This window comes from Girardinichthys multiradiatus, chromosome 20 (assembly GCF_021462225.1).
Source record: "Girardinichthys multiradiatus isolate DD_20200921_A chromosome 20, DD_fGirMul_XY1, whole genome shotgun sequence".
NCBI classification, from domain to species: domain Eukaryota; kingdom Metazoa; phylum Chordata; class Actinopteri; order Cyprinodontiformes; family Goodeidae; genus Girardinichthys; species Girardinichthys multiradiatus.
In genome coordinates this window covers 32,860,719-32,879,300 of record NC_061812.1, presented here as the reverse complement: position 1 = coordinate 32,879,300, position 18,582 = coordinate 32,860,719, and the positions used below count along the sequence as shown (strand labels likewise).

The following is an 18,582-nucleotide window of genomic DNA, read 5'->3' as shown; positions in this document are numbered from 1 at the left end:
AAACACTCATCCAACTAAGCCATTGTGTAAGTCTGGGTACCAGTTGATAATTGAAAGCTGTTATTTCCTCATCCAATTGACCATCTGATGGGATCTCCTTGTCATGCATGTGTATGTGTGCCTTTTTAGTCATTCGCGCTCACAGATAATAACCAGAATGATCCATTATGTACAACCCCTGGTAGTGAGCATTGTTTGCAGCATTGTGTTTTGCCAACAGTAGTTAATTTTGAGTCATATCACCTTTGTTTTGCCTAGAAGGCAACCAACCTCCAGGGAACAACCAGTCGTGTCTCTACATAACAGACATCTTAGCTAAGAAGCTATTTCAGATTAGATCATTAACTACTTTGTTGCTTCTTTTGTCCTCCACCTGTTCTTTCTGGTAATCCTAAATAAAAGGCCTTCAGAAGTGACATAAAAATAGTCTACCTATGCATATGTTATTTTTGTATATATCCAGCTAATCTATGAAGGCTTCAGGGGTTTGTTAGAGAACATTAGTGAACATAAAACATACTGAAGACCAAGGAACAAAGTGGAGAGGTCAGGAATAAAGTTGTCAAGAGGTTTAAAGGAAGGTTACAAAGCTCTGTTCAGTCCATTATCCAAGTATGGCTCAAACCTATCAAAACATGGCAGTCCTCCTATGCTGATAGGATGAGCAAGGACAGCATTGACCAGAGGCGTAGCCAAGAAGGAATCTCTGGAGGAGCTGCAGAGAGTCAGAGCACAGGAGGCAAAATCTCTCAGCAAGACAACAATTATTCATGTACTTCATAATACTGCACTTTATGGAGGATATTGTTGTGCAACAAATGGTTTAGCTTGGCTATGAAAAACATAAGTGCCAAAAGCAACTATTAACAAAACTAGTAATTTAGATCAAAATTACCAAGTCAGGGCACCACCTGATTATCTAGAGTTAATTGCCAAACAACTCTCAGTCTGTCAGTTTTTGTTTTATGAATACCTGCCTGGTGAGGTGTGTTTTTATAGAACAATAGATAAAGGAGGGAGTTCGTGCTCTGGAGTTCTCAAACAGCAAGCCCGGCACATATATACACAATAAACAAAAAACTGATCTCCAAAATATAAGAATTTAATAACAAAATAATTCAAATTCAAGTTAAAAACAGTTTAATTAACAAACTCCTTAACTAGGCTACTAACATTTACCCAAAACTACTAAAAATTAAAAGGATGAGTGAAGCTAAAAAAAATTAAAAAGAAAAGAGAGCAATAAACCATAACCAACAAAAATGCAGTGATATCACAGTTCAGTGTGAATGTTGTGTGTCTGAACCAAGGTTTTTTTGAGAATTTGAAATGAGGTAAAATTAGTAATAATTAATAGAAATAATATATTATTTCTATTAACTAATAGAAATCATATTTTAAGGACTTTGTTGACTTATCTTATGCAAGTTATTGAGAAGAGAATGGAAAATACATAAAACAAAGCAAGCACAAATTACTGGACTATCAGTCTTTGAACCACTCATTAAAATAAAGCTTATCTTAACTTTAGAAACACAACCCAAAACAAATTTATATTATCAAGGCTAGGTAGCCTTCTGGCACGCAAATAGTATAGCACCATGAAGCAAAACACAATGAAATAACAGTATTTAAATAGTTTAATCCTAAACCAATTGTCTCTGCTTAAACACAATTTCTTTTTTGACTTTTATAAAAAAAGGTGGACAGGAGATCCATGGGGCGATAAGTTGAGTGGTAGTTGATGAAGAAAGAAGCTGCGGCGGCTGCTCTTAGTAGGAGCTGGCAGGGGAAGCTTCTGCTTGGACTGCACGCTTCAGGCAGTAGAGAAACACCGCTTTGTCAGGGACACCGTCACTTCTTGGGAAATCTTTGGCTCAGATTGTTTTTCTGCAGAAGCTCAGAGAGGAAGGTTAAGGCGATTAGTCTTGTTTTCGCCTGAGATATAGTCGCCGGGTGCCCAAACAGCAGGCCGTGTTTTACTTTGGGTCGAAGGTGCAGCCAGAGAAGTCCAGATATTCATGATCATGTCTCTCTGATGTGGCCAGTTAATTGCCATGGGTAAAAGAGAGTGAGATGCTGCTGCGCTTAGAGTTTTGTAGATCTATGATGTCACATGGATTCCACCTTCCTGGGAGCTGTGCAGGAGGATGGGTTAAAACTGTGTGTTCTGGGATTCAGAGTTTTTACCAGTCTTTTGTTCTCCGTGTCTGGCTCAGTGGTTGTTCCATTTGAACCATTTGAAGTCTTGTTTGGTGTTTGCAACAATCCATGTGAGGAACACAGCAAAAACATGGTAGAAGGTGCTCTGACCAGATGAGAATGAAAATTGAACTTGTTGAACTGCAAAATGCTATGTGTGGTGAAAAGCTAACACTGCACATCGTCTTCAACAGTTCCCTCTTTTGCTTTTGTACCAGGCTATGACCAAGAAAATACAGTTACAATGGGATTAGATCAAAGCATATTCGTGCGTTAGACTGGCCTAGTCAAAGACTTGAAAATTGTGATTGCATTGAAATTTGGATCTACAGATTATTGCCTTAGAAAGAGTTAAAACAAAGGCTACACCTTTGAGGTCTTTATATTTAAAAGAAATGGAAACCATGTATAAGTTTCCTTCGTTGTTGGTCTATCACATATATTCCAAATAAAATACATTGACGTTTGTGGTTGTAATGTGATAAAATCTGAAAAAATTGAGGTGATACGAATACCTTTGCATAGTGTGGTACCAGAAACAATTACTGATATATTCTGCTTTTCAGCATTCTTTCTTGTCATTTCATTCATCTTTAGAAAGAGTTCAGTATAAACATGAAAATAAATTAATTCCCACTCTATCCTGCTGCATTCAAGTCTATTGTGTAAAGCCAGTGCGCTTCTCTTTTGCCATATCCACTTTATGTTTATAATTGGCTTAAACAGCGCTTTTAGATCCATTAACCTCTGTTTCAAGGTCACATCCATGAATAAACGAAACTCATCTGTCTTAGCTGCTTTCATGTTCCCTGTCGTTATAATAAAGTTGGCCTGGGTTCACATACGGCTTCTGAATCACACTTTTCAAATGTATTTAATCCCCTGCCGGAAGAATCTCTCTTCAGAGATGTCTCTGTGCCTGAAAGAGGGCCAGAAAAATGCCCCGGTGTGTGTTTTTGGAGCACCATAAAGACTTGTGGTGAAAGGATTAAGTGTGTGTGTCAGTGGTGGGTGTGGTACTTTATGCATGCTTGAGAGGAACCATGTGTGAATTGAAGATAGTACTGTTGAGGTTTTTTTGTACAGAATTTGCAGACGTTCCTGTGTGGATGTTTTTGTAGTTTAGTCCCATCCTATGGCAGCTGTTGGGGATTTCTCCAGCTCTCTGTGGCTTTATACAGTATGTGTTTGTTTGTGTGTTGTACTTGTAGTGTGTTTGTATGGAAGGGGAGTTTTATACGCATCCAGTAGACCTTTAAAATGAAGTGTTTTAGTAAAAGTTACTTCATTACCTTTGTTATCTCCCCTTTGCCCCACCATGCCTCTACTGTATCTCCTAAACCTACAAATGCATTCCTGCAGACATTCTATTCAATGTGAAGTAAATTAGGGAAGAGTACAATTTCCCTGACATTATTTTCCTTCTTTTAATCAGCACTGATGCAGAAGCATGTAATTGAGGGTCTCTTTTTAACTGCAGTAAATCAGCTTTCTCTCGCCTACAAGGCTTTCTTTTTTTGTTCTGTGAAGCAAATCCAAATCTTCCTAAACTTAAATAGACGTCATTTGACAGTGAGTTCAAAGCTGTTCCTGGGCAGTGACTGCTTTATTTTTGCTCTCATTAGTAATTTCTTTTACAGCTGGGATGTCAGTGGAAAGTAATTAACTTCAGTGAACTACCTGTCAGGATGGAGTCCCGACAGAACCCACAGTCCTAATGAGAGGAGTGAACAACGAAGGCTGTAATAATGACTTCTGAGTCTTTCCGCATAGACTAAGATGCAGGTTTTTCTCCTGAGTATTCACTTTATCTCATTTTTAAATGAACAGCAAGGACAAGTGATATTTCAGATTTCTGCTCAGTTTCATCATTTAAGGATAACGGTAAACAGACTGAACTTATATAGCACTTTTCCAGTCACACTGACCACTCAAAGTGCTTTACACTAGAGCAACATTCACCAAATCATGGACCGATACGCAGATCGGTAGACAAAGGCCACATCGACATGTAGAAGAAAGCTGGAATCGAACCCACAACTTTCAGAGTGCACAGTGGCCTCAATTAGCACAGATAAGGGATTTTCTTTTCTTTTTTTGTGGGATGCCAGAACTTCTCCAAGCCTCCTCTCTGCACTGAATCAAAGTAAATATTCTTTTAACAATTTACTTAGTTGTTGAGTTGCACCAATCAGAAGTTAAGAGGCCAGTTTCCGAGCACTGATTTTTCTAAAGCTCTGACAACAACAACAACAAAAAAAAAATCAGTATATCAGATAATATCTCATAAACTTGTTTTCAGTTTACTTTTTTTTATATAAGAGTCTAGAACAATGAATAACAGCTCTGTCCATATAAATATTAGGGTTAGAGGTAACCCTAACCCCTAAGAGGAAAAAGCTATGATTTGCTTTTAAAGTTTCAAATGATTGAAATCAATTTACAGGACCCTTTTTTTTACAGTTTTAGACCGTTTGCGCGAGATATAGAGCAGTTGGCATTAAACAGCTCTGCAGTTAAACAGAATTTATCACTAATTGTATCACTAATATTTTAAAACAGACTAAATACTATAGTAGTTTCATACTGTCTTTACCATCTTGTAGCATGATTAGCATGGTCAGCTTAGTTAGCATTACTAACGACAGTCCTTGCCTGTTTTGACTGTGGAGTAAGTAGACCCTTTCTTTAACCGTGAGATTTCCAAAAGACTCCAAATATTTTCTTATTCAGCGAGTACCATGACAGCATTTGATTCTTTAAAAGGATAAGACAGAGCGACTTTGTTGTTTTAGTGTTTACTACAGTCTTTCCTGGATGCTAATGATGTAATTTCATCTACTTGTTCATTTTAATTATATTGTGTTAATTATGTAAAAGCCCAAATCAGGATGTTGCAGTATTTTGTCCAAGAGGCTTACTCTGATTCAGCTGACTTTTGCCCCACATGTGAAGGAGGACCACAGCTGAACAGACAGTTCCACAGAGTCTACTGGTGCATTCAGAATAAACTTCCCTAATTTTCTCGCACCATTTGTATTGTTTAGTGTTTAACTTAAACATGTATGAAATTATATTAGTTGTTCAATCAGATGCTGGAAATCATCTCCTTCACTCTGTGAAGATAGTAATATGTCAAGGTAACAGAACTGCTACAATGTACATAATAAGATGTTTCAATAGATGATCAGAATGGTATGGACTTTTCAGATGGTTACCCCCTGTGCCTTTGCGTTGCTTTTATATTTTACAAGCTACCAATTTAGGAAGGAATGGGTATAATTTTTATTTGGAAGTTGGAATTTTTAAGTTCCAATTTGGGAAAAGACAAAACACTCCTTAAGTTATAATCCCTGCTTGGAGGTCTTTTTGATGTTGGAAGTTCATTATCAAAAATTGCTGCCACACATAAAATGCAGTGAAGGTGAAAGTTGCACGAATAAAATTATGCCACTGCATTGTTGTTGTAAATTACATTAAACAGGCAGCTCATATAGTTCAATAGCAAAGGACTAATGGAGACTTCCTGACATGCTTTGAAAATGTCATCTAAAATTATTATCTCTTATCAGAGAAAGTTTGAAACTTCTATAGACTGGCAAGGCATGTCAATCAGCTAAGAAACCAGTAATTTGTTTGTCAGTTGGGGCTAAAGTGATGTCATCAGTTGACACTGCCAATGTGTTCAGCATTCGTCCACGATGATTTGAAGTGGATCCAATGATGTATGAGGGAGATAAAGTGGTGGTTCCTAGGGGATGCCATTGATCCAAAATCCAATGTAATCCAATAGCGTTGTTTGGGGGTTGACAAAGATCAACCAAATTCAGTTTGGACTAAATTGGACCATGAATGTGTGATTTAGAGGCAATTGTATGAAAATGGTGAGATATAATAGTTTGCCATGCTGCCACGCCAACAGAGTCCAGCTAACAGTAACTGTTCCCAAAAGGGTTCAACATCACCTTGTTCTGTGTGACCACACTGTGCTTGAGTCAGACATGGTCATCCATCAGTGAAGCAGGTGACATCCTGTCATAAGTGGGCGGGGCTAAGCTGACGTCAGCAAATCAGCAGGTAAATATGATCAGTGCTGGTCTGAGATGACACAAAGTTTCGTGCTGCTGTGAGCTCATGTCTTGAAGTTATTACAGTTTCGTCTTTTAGGCGAGAAGTCAGAATTTGGGGCTTGGCCACCCGCACATGCTTTCATGTAGCAAAAGTATTTGATAACTTTTGATCCCCAATGACTTGAGAGTATACTGAATCAATTTGAACTCTGTAAGTCAAACGCTGTAGGAGTAGTTCGCTCAGATATGACGTGTAAACGAGAGAAAATGGTGGCTTTCATCCAAAATGACCAACTTCCTGTGGGGTTTGGACCATGGCTCCAAGAGACTTTTTGCAGGTCCTGGGAAGTTACATATGTGGACCGAAGTTCAAAATCCTCGGTCAATGCATTGCTTGGGGCTGTTTTAAAAAACAAATTTCTAGGGGGCGCAAATTAGACGATGCCCACCAAATATTTCACTAGATCTCTTTTGGGGGCTGGACTATGATCGAACATATTGAATTTGTTGCAGATCAGATGATATATGTGGAAATTAGAGTCAGACATATGGCCATGGCGTGACATCCCACTTTGCCACAATGACCCGGCCACAACCTCCAGCGTACAGTGTCTGTGTTCCAGACGAAGTTCTTATCTGTCTTCTGACACACTTTCAAGTTGATTGGTTCAAGAGGGTCAGAGAGGGACTTTTCCAAGCGAAAATGTGACTTCCTGTTCTCAAGGGGCGTGGCTTTGATGATATCATAATTTGACCACATAATGGCCGACTTCCTGTTGGTTTTAGAACATACCTCCAAAAGACTTTTTTCATTATTTAGAGAGATTTACCACAGATCTACCAAAGAGATGTACCAAATTTCAAATCTCTTGGCCTATCTCAGTTTAGGGGCACTGTAGAGCCGTTTGGCCATGCCCATTTCTGGTTCCATTAAAATGCTAAAATTTCATGCGGGGGACAATTTTGGAGTGCGGTCAACGCGGGTGTGACGGATTTCCAGATGTGAATTTTGACTTTTGAGGCAAGTTGTACTCAAGATAATCCCCAATTTGGAAAAGACAGCATTTAGCTTTTGCTACAACATGAAACAAAAAATGGATATTACTCATTCTCCAGACACTGAAAATGGCTATGGAGTTAAATTTTACTATGCCTTTCCAGCAATGCTTAACTGTGGATGAATGCTTTTCTCTAAATCTGCAAGCAATTGTTTGCCCCAGGAATGATGAATTATCTTAATTCTGTTGTCAATATTTTTATAAGATTGTACTAGTCAACTGAATAGTACAATCTTATAAAAATAAATCAACAGAATTTTTTACCTTGCTACCAAAAACAATTTTCTTTCTAGCAACAGGTTTTAAATAGGAACCTAATCAAATTGATGAAGCAATGATAGATTATTGATCAGAAATAGTAAAAATGCAAAAAGGTATAAATCTTTTCTGAATTTAGAGGATGTTGATAAAATGTCTCAGACCTTTAACTTTTTTTTAATTCATTTTGATCTAGCCTGATTAACAATAAAAGTAGGCGGTTTGGTACCCATTTAACTTTGAAGTAAATGATTTTGACTTATAAATATTCTAGTGATTTTGGGCAGTACTGTATCTCTGCCAAACTACCAAACTAGTTTGAGCCATTTTCCCACACGATTACCACAGATTTTTCAACTGCAGAGAGTTTGGTCCATAGTTTTTTCCACAGCTGTTGTTCACACACATTTCACAGTGGAGGATTTTCTACTTTGGATGCATTCTCATTGCATGACTACGAGGTGCTTGGAAGCCGCTCTTTTTGGCTGCATAAGGCAAGACATAATGAAACGATCCCGTTATGGAAGATAATGCAACATTACATGTCAAGAATGAAAGAACAGGCTGATGGGTGATTGTTTTGCTGTTTATATCACCTCCACTTGTAATTAAAAGTATCCACAATGGTGGTGAAAGGGTTCATACACATCATCACATACCAGCAGGCAGCCCCCCTTCTCATCTGCAGCAAATGATTTACTGCTTATTTGTGTCTTTAGGATGTCCGGGGAAAATACTGCAGATATTTGCATATTTCAGTCATGCCAGCAAGTAAAACACACCTGAAGATCAACAGTCAGATTTGTACCGTTAGCTAAATGTACAGTTCGGTGCATATTTTCAAATAAAAGTTTAAAAAATGTTCATTCTGTCTTTATTTTTGTGAATACCTTTATGTTAAAGGAACCCTTAATCATTTGGTCCACTCTTGAAGTATATATTTATGTTTTTTTTTCTAAGGTTAGATCTCTTAAACCACAGTTTCCTTTATACAGCTTGTCTGCTTCACATTATTATGTTTTATCTGTGGGATACATTAAAACACTTCATTCATCAGTGGTTTGTTTGCTTAGCTTGTGTAAAGGTACTACATTTTCACATCGTCTTCTTGTTTTTTAGGATTCGTCCTCAGATGGCCAAGGAGAAGATCGAGGGCTGCCACGTGTGCACGCTGGTCACACCCGGAGAACCGCAGGTCCTCCTGGGAAAGGACAAGGCCTTCACATACGACTTTGTGTTTGATATAGACTCAGAGCAGCAGCACATCTATCAGACTTGTGTGTACAAGCTCATCGAAGGCTGCTTCGAGGGCTACAACGCAACTGTCTTTGCTTATGGGCAGGTGGGAGCACAAAGCTTTGTAGAGTTAGAGTTAAATATGCTACAGTTGCTATACATTCACATATCATTGTAGGTTAACTGCAGAAAACATATGTTGGTTACTGTTGTGGTGACATAAAGCATAAGAAAGTACTGTGGCCCCAAAAATATTATGTCAGCTTGAGACTTTAACTAAAAAGAAAGATAATGAAAACTAACAGATTTCACAAGAGATGCACTGATCAACATTTGTTGCCAAAAGCATATTTAGCTATTTTCTGGCTTCTCTTTAAGAACTACAAAAAAATGTAAGAATGGCATTCAAAATATTTTTTTTGGCCCTTCTTATTTGACAAAGACATACTGATCACTTATTTGATGTTATAAACTGACTTTAAATAAACCTTCATTAGCGTTTGGTGCAGTTAGGATTACTAAAACAGTATTCTGCCTGTATATTTTCTAAATGTAGATTCTTAGTTTGACTGTAAGATATCCAAAAGGCTGTCGCTGCTGGCGTCTCTGTCTGTCATGTTCCATGACAGACAGAGGCTGAAAGCTTAAAAGGCTAAAACAGAGCAGCTTTGCTGTTCTGTGTTTAGCTTTCCTGTTATCTATTGAAAGTCTCTCCTTCTGTTTTGCACAGCTTGATTGAACTACATACATATTCTGACCATGATAGATAGATAATCCTTGTTTGTGATTGCAGATTATACAACAAAACTTGGTTTAGACATTACAACTGCATAGCAGAGTAGTAACACTGTCCTTAAATGTACACATGCTCATTCAAAAATAAATTTAAGCTAGATAAAATCGATACAAATGGGGTGATTTAATGGTGCAATGAGAAAGAAGTACTAAAGTTAAAACGTGCTCAGTGATGAGGATTGTCTGTTTGCTTGGTTTGAGTTGGTGTTTTCTTCTAAATAGCTCCTTGCATATTTTGTTTTTTTTACTTTTAAACACCTCTCTAAACTGAAAATAGCTGACTTTGAGTCCTCTTCCTTTAGAAACAACTTCCACATCGAAGTGTGTTTTTGTAAGACTAGTAGAGCTTAGTGTACTGATCTGTAAAAAATTATATTTTTGAGGTTTAGACCACCAGTGGAAATCTGCCCGAATTGAGTGACCAGTTTTTGCTACATGAAATAGATATCACCATTGAATTAATAGAGGTTTAATAAGCTCCCATGGCCTGTTCATACATGGATTTGATAACTGATTTAGGTGTTGGGATAGTAAGGTTGATTTTAATTTTCTTTTTTCATTCTAAAAATGTCTTCCAGACGGGCTCAGGGAAGACCTACACCATGGGGACCGGTTTTGATGTGAGTCTAAGCCTGCAGGACCAGGGCATCATTCCACGGGCTGTTCACCATCTGTTTAAAGGCATCCAGAGCAGGAGGGAGCGTGCCCAGGTGACCGGCACCCAGCCCCCCGAGTTTAAAGTCAGCGCCCAGTTTTTGGAGGTGAGACACACGAAAAGATTTAATGTAACTTTTGTTTTTTATTTATTTATTTAAAGATTTTTTTTGCAGCACTAGTGGTTATTTTTGTAACTTTTTGAAAGTAGGCCGACAGAAATAGGGTGGAGAGAGGAGGAAGACATGAAGCACAGGTTATCTGGGGTCAGGGGCGTGAACCAGGGACAGCGGAGGCTTCAGTCCTCTGTATGTGGTTGTGCGCTCTACTGCTACACTACGCGCTGTGCCCGGATCTAACATTTTAACAGTGTTGTATCAATAAATGTGTTGGTGTGTGCCTGATGTTGGTCTATATTAACACTAACCAGATGGGACAACATAAAGGAAGCAACAGGAACAGCCTCCTCATCCACAAACAGGAAGTGACAATCTGAAGATAGATGGGCTGGAATGTCTGTGTGCGCTTTGTGGGACCTGATCAATGTTTGCCATTACCTCTGACATTATTCCTCATCACTGAGGAGCAGAATATAGAAAAGAGCGAGGAATCAGAGGGAGGGTGGGATGCTTGTGTGGGAGAAATTAGATATATGGCTTCTAATCATTTCCTCGGGGGATTTCTGCATGGCAAATGTTCAGGGCATATTAGGGAGGGTTCTGTTGTACGTTTAGGATATGTGTGATCTGGTTGCTTTAATGATCAGGTTGTAATAGAAATTAATATAAAACAGGAAAATAATAATCCTGTCCAAGCTTCTTCTCTGTCTTTCTTTTTTAGTCTGTCCTGTTCTGTGTTTTGTTTTGGGTTTTTGGGTCAAAAGGTTATCTTTGTTGATGGTAAACAGATGGGTGTGCGTATGTGTTTGACATTAGGTGGGAACAGCTGAGCTTTTAGGTGACCTCTGTGACCTTTGGCTTGACTGGTTTTAGAGAGGTTATTGTTTTGAGCGTTGTTTCTGCAGATGTTTTTTTTTTTTTGTAACTAGAAACATTTAAATAATTACAGGGTTCCTACTTAGTCTGGAGAAGTGTAGAATTATTTTCTAGGTTGGGATCAGTATGTAAAGGTTGGATTTTTTTCCTAACATTTTCTGAGGGATAAATACTTAAAATGCAGTGTTTTTACATTGAGTTATATTAAATTAGCATTCTCTCTTTAATGTGCCACATCACACGTTGATTTTTAACATACCACCAAGCAGTAATATCGTTTTTGAGTCTGGAAATGTTTTTGATTAAAACAAGTATAGAAAGTCCAAAGATGACGATAATGTGTGGATGTATGACTCTGGTGTAGTTGTACAATGAGGAGATCCTGGACTTGTTTGATGGAGGCAGAGATCCCGAGAGTCGCAGCAGGAAGTCCAACATAAAAATCCACGAGGACGCCAACGGCAGCATCTACACCACAGGAGTCACTTCCAGGCTGGTGCAGTCAGAGGAGGAGGTGGGTCCTTGTTGATATGTGACTGCCTGGGTGGTCTTTTTATAGCCACACAAGAGTAACAAGAGTTTACCTAGTATATTTTCTGTGAGTTTTTGTCCATTCTTTCTGCAAATAAATCAGTTAAAACTCTGCTTCAAACTTTTGATATTGTATTCTGAGGTGTGTTTTGCATCATTATATAGTTAGAAACCATCTTCTTTTCATACAAAATTTAGTACGTTAGGATATTCTTTCTTCCAGAATTAATTAAAATCAGTTCATCCATCTAGGACCAATCTAGAAGCAGACACTGCCGGCAGCTCAAACTAAGAGCATAAGCCGATTATTACCTAAACAAATATAGAAGTGTTCTTCTCATTCTTTTTCTTTTTTCCTTGTGCTCAGTGCTGCCAAAACTAATTATTTTTTCAGCATCAGTTCACTTTTTTCATCTGACTTGTGAAGGTGTTTGTAGCAAACTTGCTGTATTAAATTTTATTCTGAGGAGACAAAGGTTTTCTTCTGAATCTAGTCTAACGATGCACCAATCTGAATTTTGTGACTTATTTCTTATTTGCTATCAAAACTTTGACCTTCTAATATGGTTCAATTCAGTTCTGATTTCTCTTTAAGTGAGACTGTAACATAAGAAAATGAACAGAATTCAGAATATTGGTTTTCTAGCCTTCTACGAGTGATCATTATTATTATATCAGTCACACAATGTGTTTCATTCAAACAGTGTTTTACTAATATCTGAAAACAAAGACAAAATGATTATGAAGTTCACATTTTAAACTGTCTTTAGCATCTTATATTAGTGGATAATGTGGTTAGCTCAGCTAGAATTGCTAAAACTCCACTTTCCAAATGCTGTAATTCTTCCCAAATCCATCATGATAACAAACAGTATCTTTGCTGTACTTATGAGTAATATGGAAAATGGCTACCTTTAAGTCATCTATCTTAAGTAACAACTTCCATCTGATAGCAATAAGTTTACTTATTGAAAAAAGATGACATTTTCATTTTACGACAGGTCACTGTTAGGGCCGATCTAGCTGAAAATCATTCGATTCTGGTCAAAACACAATTTCTCGGTGCAACTGTATGACTTTACATTTTTATTAATGCACAGTACAGCAATGCAAAACAAACAGGATTGGGATTTAATTTTTTTAACAGCCTGTACAACCCCCCCCCCCCCCCCCCCCCCCCCCCCAAAAAAAAAAACATTTCAATTAAACTTTTATTCCACTGTGACTTTTTTTTAACCTTGTTTTACTACCCAAGTTTATTGCACTAACAGAAGAGTAAATGTAAACTAAAGTAGCCTACAACCTAATCCTTCAGTTGAAAATACAGAGTAAAAAACATTTACACAATGTTACCATGTCAGTCCTTTTTTTTAATCAAGGAATATTTGCTGAACACAATGACAAAAGGCAGGTGGTGATTTCGTTGAAAGTCAACATAAATCGATTGGCCTCAACAAGATTTCCAAATTCATTCTGTGTTATTTACGTCATCCAGCGTGTTAAATAGAACAAAAAGAGGAATGATGGCTTTAGGGGGAGCAGCCTGGATGGTGGGTGGGGAGGCATGGAAATGAAGGAGTTGGGATAACAGATGGAGACAGGATGAATAAAAAGTGAGGAGAGGAAGCATCGGGAGAAAATAAAAAATAGGTTGACCGATATTCAAAGGAGCAGAGATGTGTTTGAGTTGGGAGTCAGCTAGATTAAAAAATGTTTAAATCATCAAATATATTTGGAGGGTTTGAATTCCTCTTGGCAATGAGAATCATGAACATGCAATTAGAGTTTCTTTTAACACATGAGTCTCCTTGAATAACAGTTTTCTATTCTAATTTTAAATTAAGTCTGCAAATGTTCTACGTGTTTTGTGTGTTCTGCAGCTGCTGCAGTGCCTGAAGCTCGGGGCTCTGTCCCGTACCACAGCCAGCACGCAGATGAACGCACAAAGCTCCCGCTCACACGCCATCTTCACCATCAATCTCTGTCAGATGAGGGTTTTTCAGCAGCAGCAAATGGTATGACTCCAGGTTTGGAGTAGAGATGTAGTGAGCCCAAAAGATGAAAAACAAAGAAGTAAAATGTTTTCAAAAAGCATTTTTGTGAGGTCTAGATTGAGTTGTTTGTTTTATCAGTTTGATTGCTTCCCTAAATAAAAATGGGCAGACTGAAAAGACAAAAAGAGCATGGTTAGATAAAGCATGTTTTTATATATAACTGAATACAACATAACTCTAAGCAACATGCAAGCTGGTAGAATAGTTACCAGTTTGAAGTAAACTACTTTAACTCTTCGCTTGCCTCTGATCATGCCATCTCGCTGCAGAATGGAGGAGGAGAGAACGGCGAGGTGAACGGTGTAGACTCCCCCCCTATTGGCCAGCCAGAGTACGAGACTCTGATGGCCAAGTTTCACTTCGTGGACCTGGCTGGCTCAGAGAGGCTCAAACGCACGGGGGCCACCGGAGAAAGGGCCCGAGAGGGAATCTCTATTAACTGTGGACTGGTGGGTCAGAGAAAAAACAAGATTGTTTCCCCTTTATGCTTTCTGCCCTCAAATCTTGTTCATTGCGTTTTCAATTTGATGTGCCTAAATGCTGTTTGGATGCTTCTCTTCTGTGTGTTAGCTGGCTCTTGGTAACGTGATAAGCGCTTTAGGTGACCAGGCCAAGAAAGCGGGACACGTCCCATACAGAGACTCCAAACTTACCCGACTGTTACAGGACTCGCTGGGAGGCAACAGGTACTCAGACAAACTGCACCTTCAAATGTGGATATTTATTAACGAGATATCCCTGAAATTAACTGAGCAGCTGACCCACCTCTTTAGCCGCACAGTCATGATCGCCTGCGTCAGCCCATCAGACCGGGACTTCATGGAGACGCTGAACACACTGAAGTACGCCAACCGTGCACGAAACATCAAGAACAAGGTAGTGGTGAACCAAGACAAGACCAGCCAGCAGATTAACGCCCTGCGTGCGGAGGTAGCCCGGCTCCAGATGGAGCTGATGGAATACAAGGCGGTGAGTGATGGATGTTATCTGGTGGGTGGTGTTGGGTGTTGTAATGTTATCGGGTTGTGTGGTTGTAGTTAGAAGACATTAACTGTTCAGTAGAAAAAATATGATAAAGAATTTTATACATTTTCCAAACCATAATCTAAAGTGTTCTTTAAATGGACAGAATTTATATAACGCCTTTCAGTCATACCGAACACTCAAAGGGCTTTACACTACTATGTGTATCTGTATTAACTTTGTCTCCAACCTGTCTTCTGTGTTCCTTGGTCTTCATGGTGCCGTTTGCTCACTAATGTTCCCTAAGAGGTCCCTGAGGTCTTCAGAGAACAGCTGGATTTAAACTGAGATTAAATTACACACAGCTGGATTCAACAAATCAGATCAATTCACACCAGATGTTTTAGGTTCTTTATTCAAAAATCTTTGAAAACAATGTATTCGTTTCCTATCCTTTCACTTCACAATTACAGTTTACACATCTTAGTGTTGGTCTATCAAATAATTACCCATTGAAACACATTAAAGCTTGTGGTTGTAAGGCGATGAAAATGTCAAACACTTAAAGGGAATTAATACTTCAAGGAACTGTATATAACTCAGTGTTAAAAAAGATGGCTGCGAGAGGACAACATCTCACAATGTAATATAGAGATGATTTTGTTATACCCATTGTTCTGAAAGCAGAATATGAAAAATATAATCAAATAGCATTAAGGTAGAAGTTATTTTTTATGTCAGCTTTGACCTGGTTGTCTAGCCTAAAGTTACAATGGTTCTGAGGGGGAAGTGACTACGACAAGAAACTGCGAGCTGACCTCGATGTAGTAACAAGGGATGTGATGTGCCCGAAGTCTGGTAATGGACTGTGGTGCAAGCTGTGACCGGATAAGATACTGGCTCTCTGTTTGAGGCATAACCAACAGAATTTTTTTCCCCAAACTCAACAATGGCTGCTTGAAGAGCCACAGACAGTCACACTCACTCTGAACAATGGGGCTGTGTTTAGTTGGGATGCGACGTGGGAGTGGTTTTTCAGGTCTGACTTTTATTTTCCTGACAGATTTGTTTTTATTCATAGACATGTTTTTGTTTATTTCCATGCAGGGAAAGCGTGTGGCGGGTGAGGAAGGTTCAGAAGGCTACAGCGACCTGTACCAGGAGAACACCATGCTGCAGAGAGAAAACGACTCGCTGCGCCTGAGAGTAAAGGCAATGCAGGAGACCATCGATCACCTCAACACACGGGTGACACATCTGCTGGCCAATGAGGTCAGCACTCTGCTCACCAAGTCAAGTAAGTGCATGCAGAGATGCTTTACACCTGACCTCTGTTTCTTACACTTTAAAGGCTCTCTATAGACTCATTGGTCAAAACTGATTTAACAAAGTAGATTTTGCTTTGATCTGCAGGTGAAGGCAATGAGGAGATTGGAACGCTAATACAGAACTATATCCGAGAAGTTGAAGAACTTAGGTAAGGGCATGACTTTAAGCTTTCCAAGAGTTCTGGAGATTTGTGACATATAACAAATGGATGAGCTTAAATATACTAATCTCCAAGTCTCATCTGTTTCTGTCCTTCACACTTTTTCTGCCCTGTCAGATCCAAACTCCTAGAAAGCGAGGCCATGAACGAGTCTCTGCGGCATCAGGTGGCCCGAATCTCCTCTCGCTCCTCGTTCCCGGCCTCTGCTTTAAGCCCCGCCCCTGGCCACCCCCCTGGCTCCACCCCTGTGTCCATGTCCATGGAGGCTGAGATGACGGACGTGCTGAGGCGCGCCAAGCTGGACATCGAGAGGCTGAAGAAGAAGGAGAGACGGCAGAGAAGGCTGAGGTAAAGACATGGGGACTTAAACTGACTACAATATGTTTTACCTTGAAATAGATTTAAGTAGTTTTAACTCTGGATAAGTATGAACAAAGAAAACAAGAGGTGATCCATCCATCCATCCATCCTGCTAATCAATTTTGTCTATCTTCCTGTCCACCCATCCTTTTGTCCTATGTCTTGTGCATTTAGCTCAAAATTACTTGATTTCAAAGGACCAGGATATCAATTTTAGTGAGATAATGCACATGTTAACTAAAGATTATAAGAAATTTATCATGAACTACTGAACTGATCAATATTTATCAAGCCAATATCTACACACGTTTAATGGTCACCAATAAAGGTAACAAATTAACAAAAGAAAAGCTGAAAAGGACTAATATTCTCTGCAAACATGCTCTCTATGCATCATTTTCTCTTTAATACACACATTCAGGTCAGTTGTGACTTTGGGATATTGGGAGAGTTGGAGTGCTATTGTGCTAGCTTGTAATGCCGACAGGGACACTAAAAGGTTTCCCACAGTTAGCCACGGGTCATAAGTGACGAGGAGCACGTGTCTAACAGACTAATTGGAAGGAAATGGTGGCAGATGTAATTGGTGATAAAAACTGTAGAAGTAGGAGCAAAGGGGAAAATAAAGCTAGTATTAAAATGTAAGAACCTAATCGGAAGGGTAAATGTTGATGTACTATAATGGACTATGCCAGTTACATTAGAAGGCTCACTTTTGCCATAAGCACGTCTCCTTGCACAAATCCCAACGTGTTGCAAATGTTCCTGGTGCATGCAGCAACCCTTCTAGGAGAAGCAATCCTGCAGGGCAATCTTCAGATTAAAGTATATTCATGATTTTATTCATATTTATTTAACAATAAGGTGTAACACAGCACATCCTTTTCTCCCTCCTGCAGCCCAGAGTTGGAAAAAGGTTCTAAGAAACGAGTAAAGCTGCACTCTCAGGAAAACGGGGAGAACCGGCGGAGCGGTGAAAATGGACAGAACGGAGAGATCGAATCAGATGACAATTACACCGAGGTGAGGTGTCGTGCAGTAGCAATTCATCCTCAAATAAACAGAATAAAGTTTTAACTAAAGTGTCTGTTTGTCTCTGTAGGACATCATGTCTCCGCTGCAGGAGGAGAGTGGTTGTGAGGAAGATGAGGGTGAGGATGAAGAGGAGGGCAGGGAGGAAGAGGATGATTTCGACAGTGACGAGAGCCTGGTGGATTCAGACTCTGACTCGGATGAGAAAGGTAATGCCGGACTCTACGCAGACCCTACACTTAATATTTACACTCAGGATAAATACATTTTAATTGTTAAATATCTCAGTTCGGACTCGTTGGTTTGATTGATTTTTGTTTTGAAATAGTTCACCCAGTATAAAAGAATGTAGACTGGAGTTAGAATAACTTCTTAACCCTCCCAATTTGCAGCCAACTTGCAGGCAGATCTGGCTGACCTGACCTGTGAGATTGAGATCAAGCAGAAGCTGATAGACGAGCTGGAGAACAGCCAGCGGCGGCTGCTGATGTTAAAGCTACAGTATGAGGAGAAGCTCATCCTTCTGCAGAACAAGATCAGAGACACACAGCTGGAGAGAGACCGTGTGCTGCAGAACCTCAGTGAGTGTGGTTTGGTAATCCTACATTAATAACTTTGCAACACCTCTTCATCGTTATTACATGGCTGTGCAGTGTCCATGGAAAACTACACTGAGGAGAAGGCCAGCAAGATCAGGCAGGAGTACGAGAAGCGCCTCAAAGAAATGAACCGAGACCTACTGAAGCTGCAGGTGGCACAGAAGGAGCATGCACGTCTTCTCAAAAACCAGGGGAGGTACGAGCGGGAGCTGAAGAAGCTCCAGACTGAGGTCAACGAGATGAAGAAAGCAAAGGTAAGGTGGTGGTGAGAAGAGTTATTCCAGGG

The 18,582-nt window shown here is 39.4% G+C and overlaps 1 protein-coding gene across 5 annotated transcripts in view; it reads left to right on the top strand.

Moving 5' to 3' along the window:
- Nucleotides 1–18,582, top strand: part of kif21b (kinesin family member 21B) — an 85,518-nt gene that overhangs the window by 20,820 nt on the left and 46,116 nt on the right. For all 5 annotated transcript variants that reach the window (XR_007035389.1, XM_047347371.1, XM_047347369.1 and 2 more), the window contains exons 2-15: nt 8,708–8,930; nt 10,198–10,380; nt 11,633–11,782; nt 13,680–13,814; nt 14,123–14,302; nt 14,424–14,539; nt 14,627–14,822; nt 15,924–16,113; nt 16,230–16,293; nt 16,423–16,653; nt 17,565–17,688; nt 17,768–17,906; nt 18,090–18,278; nt 18,351–18,550. Coding sequence is in view for 4 of the 5 variants with exons in the window: in XM_047347371.1 (XP_047203327.1) it covers nt 8,708–8,930; nt 10,198–10,380; nt 11,633–11,782; nt 13,680–13,814; nt 14,123–14,302; nt 14,424–14,539; nt 14,627–14,822; nt 15,924–16,113; nt 16,230–16,293; nt 16,423–16,653; nt 17,565–17,688; nt 17,768–17,906; nt 18,090–18,278; nt 18,351–18,550 (2,320 nt within the window). In the remaining variant the exon portion in view is untranslated. The remainder of the gene's footprint in view (nt 1–8,707; nt 8,931–10,197; nt 10,381–11,632; nt 11,783–13,679; nt 13,815–14,122; nt 14,303–14,423; nt 14,540–14,626; nt 14,823–15,923; nt 16,114–16,229; nt 16,294–16,422; nt 16,654–17,564; nt 17,689–17,767; nt 17,907–18,089; nt 18,279–18,350; nt 18,551–18,582) is intronic.